The sequence below is a fragment of the Rhinoderma darwinii genome, chromosome 2 (assembly GCF_050947455.1).
Source record: "Rhinoderma darwinii isolate aRhiDar2 chromosome 2, aRhiDar2.hap1, whole genome shotgun sequence".
NCBI classification, from domain to species: Eukaryota; Metazoa; Chordata; class Amphibia; order Anura; family Rhinodermatidae; genus Rhinoderma; species Rhinoderma darwinii.
The window spans coordinates 30,362,112-30,382,069 of NC_134688.1; the positions used below are offsets into that span (position 1 = coordinate 30,362,112).

General features: G+C 39.7%; 1 protein-coding gene across 3 annotated transcripts in view; it reads left to right on the forward strand.

The window, feature by feature from the left end:
- Positions 1-9,132, forward strand: part of CNTN5 (contactin 5) — a 1,298,632-nt gene extending 1,289,500 nt beyond the window's left edge. For all 3 annotated transcript variants that reach the window (XM_075851517.1, XM_075851516.1, XM_075851518.1), the window contains 2 exons: positions 1,860-2,028; positions 7,728-9,132. In XM_075851517.1, the coding sequence (XP_075707632.1) occupies positions 1,860-2,028; positions 7,728-7,828 (270 nt within the window). In that variant the 3' untranslated portion in view covers positions 7,829-9,132. The remainder of the gene's footprint in view (positions 1-1,859; positions 2,029-7,727) is intronic.
- Positions 9,133-19,958: the final 10,826 nt, after the last annotated feature.

The following is a 19,958-nucleotide window of genomic DNA, read 5'->3' on the forward strand; positions in this document are numbered from 1 at the left end:
GACGTAAAACGAGGCATAATACGCCTCGTTTACGTCTGAAAATAGGTTGTGTGAACCCAGCCTTATAGTAAATTACTGTATATTACTCTGCATGAAATTGTATCTGTACTTATTTGACATTTGCAGCCATTATACCCATATATTGCTACAGTGCTCCAGCTTGCAGCACTTCAACAATGTTAAAGGGAACCTGTTACCCGAATTTCACCTATTAAACCAGCAATACCTGGTGGTAGTGGGTAAAAAATGTTTTTATGTAACCTATAATTGTCTTCTAAGTAGCTCTGTACCTTTAGTGTTCAGTTTTTTAGTGTTCCTGTGCCGTATTCTAATGAGCATAAAAGAGTCAAATCTTCATTCCTCAAGCCTTTTCGAGTTTACCCAGCCGCCTTACTTTTGATTGAGAGTTCCTCACCTCCCCCCAGCACACACGAAATCCTGCGCTTGCGCATCGATGTCCTGTTCTGGTGCGTGCGCACAACGGGACACCATAGCTGCGCGTGTGAAGTAACTAGATTTGAGGCCAGGGCGAAGCAGGGAAGGCTGTCGGACCATACATGACGGCCGCATGTGCACTATTGAGGGCAGGCCAGTTTTCGGCGGGGGATGGGCATAGGAAGAGGAACAAACGAGACTGCCGGATTATTGCAATAAAAGGCGCAAAATGTTTGCAGACCGTTATTTATGGTCGGAGGAGGAGTTTAGGAGAGGGGATAACGGCAATGAACTTTTGACAGCAGTGGCCAGCGAGGGGTGAGTAGAGTTTAATAGGTGAAATGCTGATGGCAGGTTCCCTTTAAAAAAAGGGTGTGAAGTAATCAATCAAGCCATAAGTGGGATTAACTGGCATCCACATCAGTTGGGGTCTTCATAACTCCCATTCACATCAATGAAGACTAAAGGCCCTTTTACACGTTCCAATTATTGAGCAAACAAGCATGAACGATCGTTCCCGATCATTACCCGGTGTAAACAGGGGAACGATTAGCCGATGAACAAACAAATGCTCGTTCATCGGCTGATCGCATTATTTATGCAGCAGAAAATATTATCGTTGTCGGCAGCTCATCTCTTTGTTTACAGAAGGAGACGTGCTGCCGACATGATCGAAATGTTTGACGACAATCGATCGTCTTAACGAGCGCTCGTCCCCATACTAGATCCTTGTGAAAGGAGCAGATGAGTGCCGATCAACGAGCTGTCTCATTGATCGTCGCTCATTTGCACGGCCCATGTCAGGCTGTGTAAGGGGACCCTTAGAGTAACCTTGCATGGAGGAGAGGGCCCGAAGGCCCCTCTGCCACATTAGAGGACACCAGTATTATAAATAACATGTGCTAGTTGGGGGGCCCTGGTGTACATTTGGCATTGGGGCCCAGTAGCTTTAAGTTATACCTCTGGTAATACCCCATTAACAAGTTTTTACTCTATATATCTATTTGTTCATGGTAATGCATCGTTCTCTAAATCAGTTATAGAATCAGTTTTTTCTAAATTTTAGTCACAGAAATATTTTTTTGTACAAAGTAAAAATGTCATTTTTTTTGTAACAAGTTCTATTTTGTATTCAGAGGTAGACCAAAGTGACAGTTTTGGAAGAACGAGTACACAACAGAAAACAACATGTTTTATCGGATTTTTCCCGTTTTTTTGGTGTTTTTTGTGGTTTGCATTCTGGACAACACAATACCTTTTTTTTTTTTTCTGCATCAGATATTTAGTATTTTTTTTTCTATATCGAAGCTTATAGTGAGGTTCTGAAAGGTCACAGCTCTGAGGCCCTTGTTCAAATCTCCAATCTGGTGTTCTACCTTCAAATTAAGGCATAACAGGCAATTTTTCTATTTCTTAATCCATAGGTCATGTTGAGACAAGAAGGTCACAGCAACAGCCAAGTCATCCAAACAAAGACAACTTCAGCAGTGGTTTTTCTTCCTGATTCTGGCTTTTATATCATAGAAGTGCGAGCAGTTAGTGAAGGTGGAGATGGGACAGCCAGTTCCCAAATCAGGGTGCCATCATATTCAGGTACCCAGAATGTGCTCACCTAAGATACGTACTATGCTAAATACCTGTTTTAGTAAATATTATTTTTTTTTTAAATAATGCTGTAGCACCCTTTCTTAGAACTCTGAATGATGGTATTCCTCTGTTATTCCTCCTGGAAAAGTATGATTCAATTGACAACTGGGCGTTACCATTCCACTTGTCAAGATCATGTATCCCGACACAATCAGCACTGTCAGGCACTGATTGGACAGTGTCAAACTGCGTAGAGACACCCACCCACATGATAACACCAAGTTGTCCATATAATCAGACATTTCCCGGAGGCATAATAGAGGAATGTATATTTCAGAGGTCCAAGAAAATGTTCTCCAGCCTTATTTTTTCTAAGGAAAGATGTTTGGAATGATAAAAAAAACATAATGGCCTAATTTATCATGATTGTCTAACAGAAAATCTGGCCTTGTTGTCCATAATAAGCAATCTCAGCGCTGCCTTCTTTTCAAAAACTCTCCAAAAATAAAATTGGCGCTGTGATTGGTTGCTGAGGGCAGCATGGACAGTTTTTTTTTGTTAGACAGTTTCGCTAAGTGATGCACAATGTTCTTCATATCATGCTTTTTAACTAATTGGTGCATTTGGATATACTGATTTATAGCCGCACTCCAGTGGTAACAGCCGACATCGGAGAAAGCTTCAATCCTAGCTGTTTTATCCTATAGGTGCCGCAATCAGTGATTGCAGTAAAAAAGAACAAAGGCAGGAGGTCCCCAGGGCTGTCCAGTGGCAATGCGTGTTTGGACACATCTTAGGTATGTCCAAACAGATGCCTGACATTTTTTTCTGCACAGGCAGTAATGCATTGGAATCCAAAAATATTTCAATGTGTTATTGTTGAAAAATTAAAATCAAAAGAAATAGTCCACTAAAAACGGTTAAACAAAGTTTATTAAAGTTAATTTAAAAAAAGTTGCAGACGAAAAAGAATAAATGTAGTTTCTTTCTCATTTTTGTTAATTAAAAGTCAAGAAATTAGAAAAATACACATATATGGTATACCAGTAAAAGTAACAACCTGTACAATAAAAATAACATGCAATTTATAATTCACAGTGAACTGCGTAAAAAAAACAATGACGGAAATGCATAAACAGTTAAGTCAAACGCTAGATTACATGTCCTCTAAAATGGTCAACCTAGAAAGTACAACTCATCCCGCAGAAAATAAGGTCTTAGGGCTTGTCCACACGTAGCGGAATTGCTGCATATTTTCTGGCCGGAATTTTGGATGGAAAATACGCGGCAGAATACAGTAGCAGCAAAGTGGGTGAGATTTAACAAATGTCATCCACACGCTGCGTAAAAATTCCGACCAGAAATTGACCTGCGGTGCGTATTTTTGGTACGGCAGCAAGTCAATTCCTGCTGCGGAAAGTGGACTGAATTGCTGTGTAATTCAGAGGAGATGTCACCATCTCCCAGCATTGTGAAAAACGTAGAAAAATCAGCACCATTTTCTGCAGTAAAAAACGCAGGACATGGTGTGTTTTTTCCGCAGTGGAATGTCTGCTGCTTTCAACGGAATTGCTGCAGAAATTTTCAGCAGCAATTCCATTACGTGTGGACAAGCCTTTATATATCTGCCTTAGGGGGGATTCACACGAACGTGTATTCGGTCCGTGCGGGCCGCGTGGTTTTCACGCGCCACACACAGACCAATACAAGTCTATGGGGCAGTACAGACAGTCCGTGCTTTTTGCGCAGCGTTTGGCAGCTGCGCAAAAAGTGCGACATGTTCAATATCTCCGCGTATTTCGCGCATCACGCACCCATTGAAGTCAATGGGTGCGTGAAAACCACGCATGTCGCACGGAAGCACTTCCGTGCGAACCGACTGAAACGGCGCACCAGCTGTCAAAAGGATGAATGTAAACAGAAAACACCACGTCCTTTTCTGTTTCCAAACATCCAAATGGAGTGTCTTTGAGATGAGCGAACCCGGACAATCGAACCGAACTCCACCGGGTTCGGCCGAACTCGGCAAAAAAAATTCCGGTATGCGACGTCAGGAGATAGTCACTGTCCAGGGTGCTGAAAGAGTTAAACTGTTTCAGCACCATGGACAGTGACTACCGATCCCAATAAACATGAACCTGTAAAAAAAAACGAAGTTCTGACTTACCGATAACTCCCGGCTTCTTCCTCCAGTCTGACCTCCCGGGATGACAATTCAGTCCAAGTGACAGCTCCAGCCAATCACAGGCCAAGCACAGGCTGCAGCGGTCACATGGACTGCCGCGTCATCCAGGGAGGTGGGGTCCGATGTCAAGAGAGGCGCGTCACCAAGGCAACGGCCGGGAAGTTCTCGGTAAGTACGAACTTTTTATTTTTTTTTAACAGGTTTCTCGATATTGTGTTCGGCATTCACTGTCAAGGGTGCTGAAAGAGTTACTGCCGATCAGTTAGCTCTTTCAGCACCTTGGACAGTGATGGGCGTCGACTAGCCTCATCTCTATGGCATCATACACGAAGGACACACGCAGCTGTCAAATGGTTTTTGCGCGCGCAAAACGCAGCGTTGTTTGCGCGCGCAAAAACGCAACGTTCGTCTGAATCTGCCCTTAAAGTGTAATTAAACTTTCAGAAAACCTCTGACATGTCATAGTGACATGTCAGAAGTTTTGATCGGTGGGGATCCGAGCACTCAGGCCCCCACCGATCGCCAAAACGAAATGGCAGAAGCGCTCATGGGAACGCTAAGCCTTTTGTTTCTGATCAAATTTTTTCGAAAAGCCGAGCAGTTGGTGTACAGGCTCATAGACTTTCTATTGAGTCCATACACCGTTACCTTGGCTTTCCATGAATGGCCGATCTGAAACCAAGTGGCTTAGCGCTCAGCCGAGTGCTTCTGCTGCTTCGTTCTAGTGATCGGTGGGGGTCTCAGTGCTCAGACCCCCACCGATAAAAACTTCTGATATGTCACTATGAAAAAAATTCTAACCATCGAAATGTGGGGAAGCAAAAAACACAAATTTCCTCCGGTACTAAGGACCGAAAATGCAGCTTAAGTTATATAGATACATGGAGTGATGTTTGGTTGCTATGGACAAATGTTCCATTTTCCTTTACACTGTTTTTAATAAATGTATTGATTTTTTCCATAATTTATTACCTATTTGTCAATATTATAAATGTACAGGCTACAGGAAGACACTAGTGACCTGGAATGAATGGTGCTGCTGGAAAATTGTTCTAGATTTCATGGTAAAGACAGTAGTCTAAGGCTATGTTCACACGGGGTATTTTGCCGAGTTTTTTGACGCGGAAACCGCGTCGCAAAACTCGGCAAAAACGGCCCGAGAACGCCTCCCATTGATTTTAATGGGAGGCGTCGGCGTCTTTTTCCCGCGAGCAGTAAGACTGCCTCGCGGGAAAAAGACGCGACATGCCCTATCTTCGGGCGCTTCCGCCTCTGACCTCCCATTGACTTCAATGGGAGGCAGGAGAAAGCGTATTTTCTCGCTGTTTTATGCCCGCGGCGCTCAATGGCCGCGGGCGAAAAAAAGCGCGATAATTGCCGCGAAAATCGGCGTGCAGAGAGAGGAATATCTGCCTCAAAGTTCCAAACGGAATTTTGAGGCAGATATTCCTCCCCCAAAATACTCCGTGTGAACATAGCCTAATAGATCTTTGGGTTTCACACACGTAAATTAGTCTCCGCATGTTGTGTCATTTAGACCAATTGATGAATGAGACAAAGAAAAAGCATTTAATAGCTCCAAACACAGAAGCAATCACCTGACAGTATCCTACCGGGCACACACCATTCATGGCGGTCCACTACTCCATTAGTTTTATTGCTGATCTGTAGGATGCGTCCACTGCTTTAATAGACTGTGACAAAACACAAAAATGTCCTGACCATAAAGGCGACATAGACTGCAGTTCATAATCTTCATGTCAATTGTTATAGGAAAAGCTGCAATGACTGACATTATAAGAGGTCAGATACACTTTGTGCAGCAGTTTGAAGAATATTTTACAACAGTCATGACTAAGATCACCAGACATGTCTACACACACGGGTGGTAAATGCGGAGTATAGATATAGTCAGATTATAATTACTACAAATACTACAATTTAATAATTATGTTCCTAAGTGATCAATTCAAAAACAGCAAATTCCCATCCTTTAACCTTTCTTTCTTTCTTTCTTCCCTCCATTTCCTTCCTTTCTTTCTTCCGTCCATTTTCTTTCTTTCTCTTTCTTTCTTTTTCTTTCTTTTTTTATTTTTCTTTCTATCTTTCTTTCTCTCTTTCTCTTTCTTTCTTTCTTTCTTTCTTTCTCTCTTTCTTTCTCCTTTCTTTCTTTCTTTCTTTCTTTCTTTCCATTCTTCCCCTAATTCACTCCTTTTGAAAAGTGGAAACAGACAACTGAGGGCCCATGTGCAAAAACATCATGTAGGCCCCCTTCCACCAGCAAAACTTCAACGTTTATTTTCTTATATTTACAATAAATAAAGACAGTAAAAAAAAGAATCCTTTTTTTGTTGTTATCGCTCTTGTAAACTACAAGATGGGGACTATCCCTGGTGGTCTAGGGCAGTGAATGGGTTAATGATTACATAACTGGTGGGTTAGGACAGTGAAAGGATTATTGGTAGAAACCCTGGTGGTCTAGGGCCGTGAAAGGGCCAATGATGATATCCCTGGTTGTTTATGGTAGTGCAGACATCCCTGGTTGTTTATGGTAGTGCAGACATCCCTGGTAGTCTAGAGTAGTGCTGACATCCCTGTGGTCTAGGGTAGTGAATATATTCCTGGTGGTCTAGAGTAGTGCAGACATCCCTGGTGGTCTAGGTTAGTGCAGACATCCCTGGTGGTCTAGGGTAGTCCAATCAAAGGTTTAACTACCAGTACTGAAGACTGCAGGACCTTCCACATGCTACTCCATCTCTGACTGTAGACTACTCAGACATTGAAAGATGGCATTGTCAGCCAACAGCCAATCATAAAGCAGCTGAGACAATCATAGAGTCTCTGCAAGTCAGTGTCTGTGTAATCTATGGAAAACCTTTGTAGTGAGAGCGGGTGAGACAAACAGGATACTTGTTTAAAACCCCCTGTGGCCGGAAAGGGCCGAATCCCTCCTCTGGGCTCCTGTTCAGCTGCACGAGCTGAATTTCCTCTCTTTTTTTCTTCCTCTCTTACATTTACTTCTCCTTCCTTCCTTCCTTCCATACTTCTTTCCTATTAGCCCACTTTCATAATCTCCAACCTCTTCAATATCTACTAAATCTTATGGGCCCCCACCTCTAATGTTGTAAATTATTTTGTACAGGGTTCTCTTGTCATACGTTTTTGTCTTTTGTATTTTTCCCCTTTTTATATAATCTCCAATACTGTATAATTTGTTGATATCTAATCAATGTACAGTATAATAAAAACAATAACAAATTAATAATGTTTTTCCCCATTCAAGTTGCACCGTTTCACAAATCAGTTTTTGATTGCTAAAAAAAGAAGAATTGGATTCCAATGATGGGAACCCTAACACTCAACATCCCTGTGATTAGACAACAGGGTCTGAGCAAATATATTTTAACTTTTCTATTAACCAGTTCCTTTTATACTTTAAAAAAAAAAAAATAACAATTATTAAAAAATGAGTATAATTGAATGATTAACCCTGCTGATTAATCCTTTCTTGTCTTTATAGAGAAAGTAACAAGTGCACAGTCAACGCTACACAATATTTCAGCCTCCTCATCTTCCTTAACTTTACTCTTGGCACTGGTTGTCCCAACAACATCGTGGTGAAGATGGACTTTTTCAAATTTTCTGTTTTTGATTTCTTTTTTTGTTACTTTTTTCTTTATTTGTATTGAAGACATAATTAAAGTTACTGACTGAATGAAAATATTAGAGACCTGGACCTAATCTTCATCAAATTACCCAAAGACTCAATCAAAAATGAAAAACAAACTGGAGAACTGATTTCTGGCTATTTTTATGTTATTTTTTTGTTATCCTTTTTTTTTCGTCTTTTTTTTTTAAATATAAATATCTATAAATATATAAATAGACTGGTTTGCTAATAGCCTTTAGCAGCTTCTGTAAAAAAAAAAGCAAAAGCAGTACAGTAACTTTGGTCAAACGCTCTGGGTTGCACTTTGTTTTGCTTTTGAATCGACCAGTTCTTGGATCATATACTTTTACGTTGTTAAAGCAGTGGTGTGCAATACATTTGTGGTATTGAATGACATGGTATGAAGTGCAAGTATAGATCTGGTAATATATTTATACATGATCTTTTTCGTACCCAATTTTTTTTAATCTCTTCCAAAAGATGCCAATCTATTTCTAGGTAAGACCTCATGTACATGGCCGTATTATGGCTTCGTACAACCTCCGAGTTCTACAGATCCATAATAGGACACCCCTATACTATATTACGGAGGTACTACACTCTAATGCATTGCAGAGTATATCTCCGACATATGGCGCCACACAGAGGACCATATGGCAGTAGTACTAAGCCACAGGGAGCTCTGTGTGCCAACAGAAAGTCAACTCTTGCCGACTTTGAGGCATTACCTTAATTTTTTGACTTGTATAGGCCTCCAATTTTGCAAACCCTATTGCTCTATATCTTTTGGCCAATTATATAACGTTCTATCATTTTGCTTTGCTCTAGAGACAACAACAAATATTATTGATATGTCCAATTAATATTGTGGTGACAATTTTCAGCAGTGCACAATGTAGAAGTCAATCATCTATATGTATAAGTAGATGACCTGCCAACAGATGACGCTGCATTATATTAATGCAGCCCCACCTGGTGGATACAAAATGTCAATAGATTTCAGATACAAGTTCAAATGATGCGTAAAGTTTAGCAAAAGTTGAAAGTAAGAATATATAATCCTCTAAATTAAGCTTGTAATATGGAACCCTGTCAGTCTATCAGTTGCTAATTTTCGTATGTCATAGGTGAGCACAGTATTGCCGGGTGGAATTCTTTAGGAGACATTACCATTATTAACATGTTTTGCTGTTTTGTTTCTAGACCAAGGTCAAGAAAACATTTTTTAAATAAAATTTAAAATAAATGTATAGAAGGGGTTGTGTTTATTTAAAAGTTTTTGATATGATCAATTATTGATATTGGTTGTAATTGGTATTTGAGTGTATTGATCAAGTACACCAGACTCTGCTGATCAGTTGCTAAAAAATCCTAATTCTAAGAAACTATTTTAATAGGTAAGAATTTTCCCCAAAAAAATATTTCTGCAACCTTCAAAAAAAAGTTTTTATCAAAAATATATTAAAAGAAAACCACTTTTTATTTATGACCCCATGTTTGGGCCTAATTTAAGCCTTTTTGGGCAAAGGTACATTTCCTAGCTTGTATTGGTCTTCCATCCAGACTAGGGTATCTCCTTTCTCCATTTACTGCTATCTGGGGGAAAGAAAAGTGACCACCTATGTGCCAAAAAATTGCACATAAATCAGTCACTTGTTTAGCCCCTCCAGACCTTCAATGTCATTATTGTCAAGGCCAGAGGTGCTGTATAATGTGAAGGTCCTGGACTTCAATGCAAAACTCATAACTTGGCTCCACAACTATGTCTAAGTTTATTTTACTGGTCTTCTCATATGGGGCAGAGAAAGATTTTGGGCACCCTGAGGCTCCAGGACCCAGGCGTAACTGCAACCTTGGCATCCCATATAATTACGCCCCTAGTGGACTTAATTGGTTTTACCAAAATTTAAGTGGTAATGGATTTTTTAAAAAGTTGTTATGGGTGTATATTTTGAGTGGGGGGACAGACATATAAATAAGGGAGGCTTTTTTTTGTCAACTTTTTAGTTCTCTGTATGCTCTATATAGATTATCTGTCGTTCTAAATAACAATGCATTACATTACATTTGTTTATCTAAAACTTCAGTTTATGGCCTTTATCCCGGCAGCTGTCAATGGCTTCTTTTACCAGTGACCACACTGTCTGTATTTGTTATGGGAGATTTACCATGAAAAATGGGCTGTTTAGTACATTCCAATATAAAATTCCAGTAAAGATAAGCTAAACCTCCAATTAGCCACGGACACCCAGTCCAATTGGAGAAATCCTGATCCTATGACGGCGACACAAATCACAAAAAATTCCTTTTTCATAACTTTTCTATTGGATTAGATGAGCCAAATATGGTATTACCTTGCAAATTATTATTGAAATATTCACTGAAATCCAATATTTATTTCAGGTCCGGCCTTATGGATGTGTGAACTGTATGATCTCACATGGCATATCTTTTGCACTACTGAAAGGGGCACGGCTGGTCCTAATGGCCTGGCACTTAGAGCATGCACCATGGATCCTAGACATAGTACCTGAACTTACAGAAAGCCAAATTCATCTACATTCCCTTGTTTTATTGGGCAGTGTTAATAAAGCACCTTATGGCAATGCTATTTGGGTGCTATACAGTACAACTTAAAGGGTAATACCCCACTAACACATTTATGGCATATCCACAGCAATGCAATGGGACTATATTTGTAAAACTCGTAGAGGATAAACCCCACTTGACAACAGTCCAATTTTGTGTTTCTCAAACTGTCCCGCAAATGTGATGCTTATGTAGGTTTGTATAGCAAGGATTTTGCTAATTTGTTTGGGGGAAATCCTGGGGGGAGTTGGGTTAAAATATCCTAAATAGCCTAAAATGTCCCATGATTTGGAATTTCAGTGTTGTGAACTATGGAAAAATCTCTAATTTTAATGTGAACATTGGGACAGAAAGGCATAAGGCCCAAGCTACAAATCATCTCTGACCCTGACAAAAGTGTGCAAAGGGCAAAGGGTCTATTATAACGGATGCAAAGCAAAAGTGGGGGAATTGCCCATAGCAACCAGTCAGATTCTTGCTCTAATTTTTCTTAGAAAATTAAGAACTGTGATCTTTGTTTGCACTAGTTTTATTAAATCTCCCCCAATGTGTGTAGCTCAATGCAGCATCAACATGCCTGATCCTTGCAACTTGGACAAAAAAACATGAAGAATATCTGGGTTTATTTAAAATGTAGTATGGCAGTGTCTTTTCTACCTTACTTGAACTGTTGAAAAACTCCAGCATGATTGTACTATATACATATTTTTGTGTTTTTATTCTACTTTTATCCACATTTTTATTTCACATATAACTTGAGTAAATTTAAAAATACTTTTCTTTAATATTTTTATACTGATTTTGAGTTATTTCTTATTGTTTTCTCTGTTCATATACAGAGCTCCTTCAAAAATTCTACTGGTTGCCCTTGGAAACTGACCGCAGTTTATGACCATTCTGCTGCCAGACACGTCACATCTTAGCTCTATCTCTGTAACTAATATCTGAACTCCCACAATGAACTGTTCTCTGGTAACAGTAGAGCAGCCAAATTCAAAATTTAGCTTTGTATCTGAGCAGAGTAAAAAACCTGATATAACTCAAAATTAGTGTAATATAAGTAAAGCCAAAAGATGCTTAATTAAACTGTGGAGTGTTGTAAAAAAGAAGAGTTTTCCTTTAAGTTTTTTAGATACTCTCAGGTTTGACCAGTCTCTGTTGTTTGAAGTCTACTAATAATGGGTAGAACTATAAACAAGGGCATAATAACGGATACAGGACTACAGTAACTGCTAAAGCTTAAAGCGTACCTAACATTTCAGGGGACTTTTCAGAATAAACTGTATGTGTGTGTATTCTGCATTATTTAGCAGTTTTCCCCTCTGCAGGCCCTAATTCTCAGTTGTCTCTGAGCTAATGGATGCAGCCTGAGTGCTATAATGTCTTCTATACACTGCACACATATAAGAAGAGAATCCTTCTCTCCTATCTCTATCTATCACATATATAGAAACTGCAGCAGCATGGAGGAGATTATACAGCAGTAATGAGCAGTGTAGCTGAGAATCCAGCACTGGGGTGACATATAAATCTTACCAGCAGTCTGTTTTTTTCACTCTGCTACTTCTTCCCTCTCCCTGAGCACCCTCCCCCCTTCATAGACTTACATGCAGCGTGTGTGGCTGACTTACTCTCAATCTCTCTACTCCCTCCTTTTGCTCCCCTCCCCTCTCCATAGACTTATATGGATAGGCAGTGAAGTGACACAATCCCATCTTCTGACGCCTGTCAATTCTGTTCTGTAACGAGGGATGGAAATAGGGGGGGAACAGCAGATTACTGGAAGGGAAACACCTAGTGTCAGGATTCTGTTGTTGTACTGCAAAATTACCACTAGTGGCCGCTGTTTTACACTTTGAAGAATTGTGCTGCACCTTTACTCCTTACCACTGGAGGCTGCTGTTTTGCCCTTAAACTTGCCCTTAACCAAGATGGCAAATGTTGCATCGTGTGAACCATCTTGTTTCCTGTTTGGGCCTACTTCAGACCACATGGAATACCAAACAGTGCTTGAGTATTGTGACTTGTTCCAGTCTCCTGCTCCTGAGAACTGTCTTTGCCAGACTGTTCCTACTTCCTTGCTGCTACTACTACTACTCGTGTTCCACCCTCCAAGCACTGTTCCTGGGGACGTCTCACCGGGTTCTGCACTGTGCTCCGCTCGCTACTTCTGACCATAGGATTCCAGCAGTGTTCGCCAGTATCGTAACAGGATACTCAAGCCATTTCCATGGAATCCGCCAGAGAAGAAAGTTTGGAGGTTCGTGTGAACAATATGAACTGTTTGCTTACTAACATCTTTGCTGACATGCAAACTTTAAAGACTAAATATTTGGCGTTTGAAAATCAAACAACCCATGATGTTCAAGTTTATGGACAAGCTACACAGGGTTTACAAGGCATGGTGGCTCAGCAAGCAGAGCTGATCCGGGAACTTCAGACTCGAGTTGTGACCCCAGCCTCTTCATCTACCCTGCCGCTTCCACCATTCAGGTTTGGTGGGGATCGTGACAAATACCGTGGATTTATAAACCAATGCAAGTTATATTTTAGTGCACATCCTGCTCACTTCCCTACTGATAATTCAAAGGTGCTGTGTATTATTATGCTTCTGACACATAAGGCTGTAGCCTGGGCAAGCCCTCTTATTGAAACCAACGATGCTCGGCTTGATGACTTGGACGCCTTCCTAGCAGCCATGAGCCAAGTATTTGATGATCCTAACCAGTGTACTACAGCAGAAGCAGCGTTGATGGCTCTACGTCAGGGCAGACGCTCTGTTGCCGAATATGACACAGATTTCAGACAGTGGGTGATGGGGCTTAAGTATCCATCACCCACTGTCTGAAATCTGTGGCATATTCGGCAACAGAGCGTCTGCCCTGACGTAGAGCCATCAACGCTGCTTCTGCTGTAGTACACCGGTTAGGATCATCAAATACTTGGCTCATGGCTGCTAGGAAGGCGTCCAAGTCATCAAGCCGAGCATCGTTGGTTTCAATAAGAGGGCTTGCCCAGGCTACAGCCTTATGTGTCAGAAGCATAATAATACACAGCACCTTTGAATTATCAGTAGGGAAGTGAGCAGGATGTGCACCAAAATATAACTTGCATTGGTTTATAAATCCACGGTATTTGTCACGATCCCCACCAAACCTGAATGGTGGAAGCGGCAGGGTAGATGAAGAGGCTGGGGTCACAACTCGAGTCTGAAGTTCCCGGATCAGCTCTGCTTGCTGAGCCACCATGCCTTGTAAACCCTGTGTAGCTTGTCCATAAACTTGAACATCATGGGTTGTTTGATTTTCAAACGCCAAATATTTAGTCTTTAAAGTTTGCATGTCAGCAAAGATGTTAGTAAGCAAACAGTTCATATTGTTCACACGAACCTCCAAACTTGCTTCTCTGGCGGATTTCATGGAAATGGCTTGAGTATCCTGTTACGATACTGGTGAACACTGCTGGAATCCTATGGTCAGAAGTAGCGAGCGGAGCACAGTGCAGAACCCGGTGAGATGTCCCCAGGAACAGTGCTTGGAGGGTGGAACACGAGTAGTAGTCAATAGCAAGGAAGTAGGAACAGTCTGGCAAAGACAGTTCTCAGGAGCAGGAGACTGGAACAAGTCACAATACTCAAGCACTGTTTGGTATTCCATGTGGTCTGAAGTAGGCCCAAACAGGAAACAAGATGGTTCACACGATGCAACATTTGCCATCTTGGTTAAGGGCAAGTTTAAGGGCAAAACAGCAGCCTCCAGTGGTAAGGAGTAAAGGTGCAGCACAATTCTTCAAAGTGTAAAACAGCGGCCACTAGTGGTAATTTTGCAGTACAACAACAGAATCCTGACACCTAGTGGCAGTTGGGAGGAGGGTTGGGGGGGTTAAATCAGCACTATTATTAAAGAAACAGAAGACTCTCCTGCCTCTGGATGGGAGTCTGGTTGTTTTAAACTAGCACTGAGAGAACGGCCCCATTATGATTATTGGTTTGGAGTCCCATCTCCTCCTAAGTAAAACATCTACATACTTGTTTTTTTTTATAAACTTTCACCCCTTCAATACTATTCCGATGTCTCAAGTCTAACTACTTTCTCCTGAGTACCTGTAGACCAATGCTGAGATCTCCGAGCCAGAACTGAATATATTAAGGTATTTTGTATTAAACATAAGACTTATAGTATAACACATTTGACATTTGTTGTCTTATAATGGTAAAAAAAAATAACATATATATATATATATATATATATATAGATGGGTTTTTACCTTCATATTAGCCTACTAGATATCACCGTTTTGTTGCAGAATGGGGGCTATGGACACCACTGCCTGAATGGAGTTTATGTGATTACTTCTTGTAAGAGTAAGTGTCCTTGTGGTGATCCTGCCGCTCTTCAAAAACATGTCTTGGCTTAAGTATATGTGGGTGCAGAGGCGTAGCTAGGTTTGCCTGCACCCAGGCCAAAGATTCAGTTTGGCGCACCCGAAAATCTTTCTCAATATCTCCTTCCCTCTCACCATGTTTTCTTTCTCTACCAATCAATGAGCTGTTATTTTTTTTTCACTTTTTTTTTAATGTAATTTAGGCATAAAGCAATTTGTACATTTTCCAAGCGATTTAGTTATATAAGGGAGTTAACATAACAATAAATTAAAAGAAAATAAATTAAAGAGGTCAGTGCCTGACTAAAACATATTGTATAACTGAGGCTAATGAGACTATATGGTGATATAATGAACAGCCTCCTGTAGATAGTGCCACACACCTCCCCTCGTAGATACTGCCACACAGCCTTCTTGTAGATAGTGCCACACAGCCCCCTTTTAGATAATGCAACACAGCCCCCTTGTAGATAGTACCACACAGCCCCCTTATAGATAGTACCACACACCCGCTCTTGTATATAGTGCCACACAGCCCCCTGTATATAGTGCCACACACCTCCCCTCGTAGATACTGCCAGACAGCCTCCTTGTAGATAGTGCCACACAGCCCCCTTTTAGATACTGCCACACAGCCCCCTTGTAGATAGTACCACACAGCCCCCTTGTAGATAGTACCACACAGCCCCCTTATAGATGGTACCACAAACCCTCCCCTGTATATAGTGCCACACAGCCCCAGATATATAGTGACAACCCCCATATATAGTGCCACACCGCCCCTTGTAGATAGTACCACACAGCTCTCTGTAGATATTGCCACATAGCCCCCCTCTTGTAGACAGTGCCACACCCCCACTTCTAGATACTGCCACACAGACCCCTTGTAGATAGTACCACACAGCTCCCTGTAGATATTGCCACACAGCCACCCTCTTGTAGACAGTGCCACACATCCCCCTTGAAGATACTGCCACACAGCCCTCCCCATTGTAGGTACTGCCACACAGCCCCCCTTGTAGATAGCCCCTGGACAGTGACACCATGGGCTACTTGCAGGAGCGGAATCCACGGCCAGAGTGTCGGCAACGCTCTGGCTGGAGATTCCGCTTCTAGAGGGAGCCCCGGCCAGAGCGCTGGCCTCCCTCTACCTTCCCTCCTATTTGCACCCGGGGCACATGCCCCCTCTGCCCCCCATAGCTATGCAGCTGTGTGGGTGTGATACAGATTGTGAGCCCCACTGGGGAATGGGATTAACATGAGTGACTACATTCTATATACAACTCTGCTAAGCATCTTGGAGCCTTTTAAATAAATGGAAATAAATAATATAACTTGTCAATTTCTTTAACCAATAATTATAGTCTACAACATTTTTAAAAGTGGATGTTCCAACAAGACAACCTCTGTCAATTTGCCCGATAAGACTTATAGGCATCATAGAGGGGGATTCCACTCTATCAGTGAAAGCAGAAAATTTCTAAGAAAAGGCGTGTCCTACTCTGGCAGAATTGTCTCAGCCATTAGAAAGGCCACCATGTATTACTGCGTTTCCCCCTAGCGCCTATTGCAGGAGTAATATATGTCTGCCTGCAACTTCTCCCAGCAAATATCATCTGAATGCTGGGGCTTTCAGAAGCCAAACATAGGGTGATCAGCTGATTGTGAGGGTGGCCCTCTGTTAAAAAAGAGTTGTCTTGTTGAGACCCCTTTTAAGGTATTTCCTTTTGACTTCGATAATAAATTAGTTTTTTTTTATAGCTTAATCTAGTGCAAGATGCAAAGTAAGGTTGTGTTGTTTCCTTAAACAAATAAAATATATAATAAAATTATATCACTGCCCCCTTAAAAAAAAAAAAATTCAAAAAAGAAATAAATATATATATATATATATATATCCATGTATAAATATGTCCTGACCACAAAGGGTTTAATATGATTGTAGTATGTTTCCCAAAGTTAAATTGCATTCGATTATTTTTTGAGTTGGAACGCATATTAATGACTGACTAAAATGTGAATTTTGAATTGAGTATTTTGTTGCATCTGAGGCTATAACTTACTGATATTGAACCATTTATTTAGAAAGATATAGGAAGAAGTTTAAGAAGTCAATGAAAAAAAGCAGTGTATTAGATAAGCGGGGGTGTTACCCAAAGCAACCAATCAGGCTGCAGCTGAAAAAAAAATGACAACTGCAATCATCCTGTTTGGGGCAACACAATAGATTTTGTTAGCTCTAGTTTTTGTAAATCTCACCCATAATTTAATTTTTTTATTTTTTTTTCATATTTTGCAAAAGATAATTTTGTTTGTAGCTTGGAGAATCTGGTACTGTAATGATTCATGTGATATATTAGAAATATTGTATACAATGTGTATATACTATATATAATTGTATACTATGTGGAAGACACAGTCGATGAATAGTTCCTGTGTACTGTTCTTGTATCATTAGGTCTTTTTAATAAATAATTCTCTTTTTATTGACTTCTACTCAGTGTCTTGTGAAATATTGGATGAGATCATTTATTATTCAGCGTAAATTTTGTGATGGGTGCAGTGACATTTTCCTGGAAGAGCCAAGAAATAAATTGCTTTTAAAAATGTCAACAATGCATATAAGGATCTGATGCTTCCAAATATTCTACTCAATATCAAGGGGGAACATACACATTTGCTTTAGGTGACACTATTGTTAGAAAATGCTTCTCTCAAACTTTGTGTGTTAGAGGAGAACTTATGTCAAGTTGACTTTTGCCAAGACCGAAGTGGTGAAAGAATTGATTGAAAATTCCATATATACTTTTACAGGAAATAGTTGAATTTATAAACAATATCTTATGTATAAGATTAGTGGGTCACAGCTATAGGGTGTGCAGGGGAAACAGTCGCACTTGGTGCCTGAGGGGGCTCAATGGCTCTTCTGCCACATAAGAAGACACCAGTATCGTTAAAAGCATATGATGGGATGGGGGCCTGTTACAAATTTTGCATTGGGACCCTAGATACGCCTCTGGACTAAGTAACATATACAATGTAATTTCTCTAATCCAGCATCTGATAATCCAGAAAATCTGATCAATTATTTCCAGCACTGAACTGCAATGCAGAAAAAAATAATAATTTCACTAGACCAGAAGAAGCAGAAGAGAATCAGTTAAGAAAGAACTCTGGTTAGAACATGAGTTATAGTAGAACATTTTGTGTAAACATTTTATTTTGGGTGATAGATAGATAGATAGATAGATAGATAGATAGATAGATAGATAGATAGATAGATAGATAGATAGATAGATAGATAGATAGATAGATAGATAGATATGAGATAGATAGATAGATAGATAGATAGATAGATAGATAGATAGATAGATAGATAGATAGATAGATAGATAGATAGATATGAGATAGATAGATAGATAGATATGAGATAGATAGATAGATATGAGATAGATAGATATGAGATAGATAGATAGATATGAGATAGATAGATAGATAGATAGATAGATAGATAGATAGATAGATAGATAGATAGATAGATAGATAGATAGATAGATAGATAGATAGATAGATAGATAGATATGAGATAGATAGATAGATATGAGATAGATAGATATGAGATAGATAGATATGAGATAGATGGATATGAGATAGATAGATAGATAGATAGATAGATAGATAGATAGATAGATAGATAGATAGATAGATAGATAGATAGATAGATAGATAGATAGATAGATAGATAGATAGATATGAGATAGATAGATATGAGATAGATAGATAGATAGATAGATAGATAGATAGATAGATAGATAGATAGATAGATAGATAGATAGATAGATAGATAGATAGATAGATAGATAGATAGATAGATAGGAGACAGACACAAATTAATAAATAAATAGATGTAATTTAAGATATTTTCTGATATTTGATTATTGACCATGGCACAACCTAAAAATATATTTAATAGGAACTGGATTTTGAGACATTCTTCTTCTAGAAAAAAAAACAAAAAATGAAGGTGGTTTGACATGAACATCATGTTATATATTTTGCCTTTCATTTTTTTTTTTCACTTTGAGCTTCTAAAAGAAGACAAAATAGTCCCGAGAACTGACATGTTTTGAATATGATCGTCTCGGGCTAATGGAAAATGTTCTATTTCCACCATAGTGGAAGTCTTTAATCCTAATGGGATAAAACAATAGATTGTCACCAGCAAGAAGAACATTTCTAAACTGAATGATTGTGTATTGTGCTTCATCGGAGCGCCGTACAATAGATCGGAGGACACTTTTTTCTAAATCAGTGTCATGATGGAGTTCTTAAAGGACATCTGGGATGAGAAGAAACTATTTGATCTCAATTCTGTAAAAGTTCCACTTGTAACAGATAAGAAATGGCATCAATTTACAATGGAAAATCAGGTCCGCTCATCCGTGCGGTCAACAGAGGAGAGGCTGAAATTGGTGTTTTTCAGATATTGACCTCTCTCTGGAGTCCAACTATGTCTTTGTAGTCAGTTTTCTCATGATTATTTTTTATTTTTTTTGTAAAGTTAATGGGAAATTTTACAGGGATTTTTTCAAGTTAAGACTAAATTATAGCGGTGCTAATTAGCAGAAAATTGCAGTTTTAAATTTGATTTTATTTTGCCCGGATTGGATTTTAAATGTAGAGAACCCACAATATTCCTCCGGTAATTATTTGTGTAATTATAATAGCTTAGTAGAATTTTTAATCATAATCCATAATTGGGTACAGTCATCTGTGTCTGCTCCATAATGTGGTAAAGTTATCCAATAAGTGGACGAGGAGTGATTAATGGGGGAAATCGACTCCAAATACTTAAAAGAACATATTGATAAAACACAAGGAAAAAGGGCAAAAGCTCCTATTCAAGTGCTAAGATATACAGTATGTATGGACCTATGTAGTATTATATATGGAGAACCTCACATTGCATTACCGCTATTTTGATGTTTTGTAATAAATGCCAGTTCCCCTATCGGAGGGCAGCGCTGGATAGAGGGGAAGGGGCAGCGCTGTATAGAGGGGGAGGGGCAGAGCTTAGGGATATATCGTTTTCTGTGACCTGATTTAGTA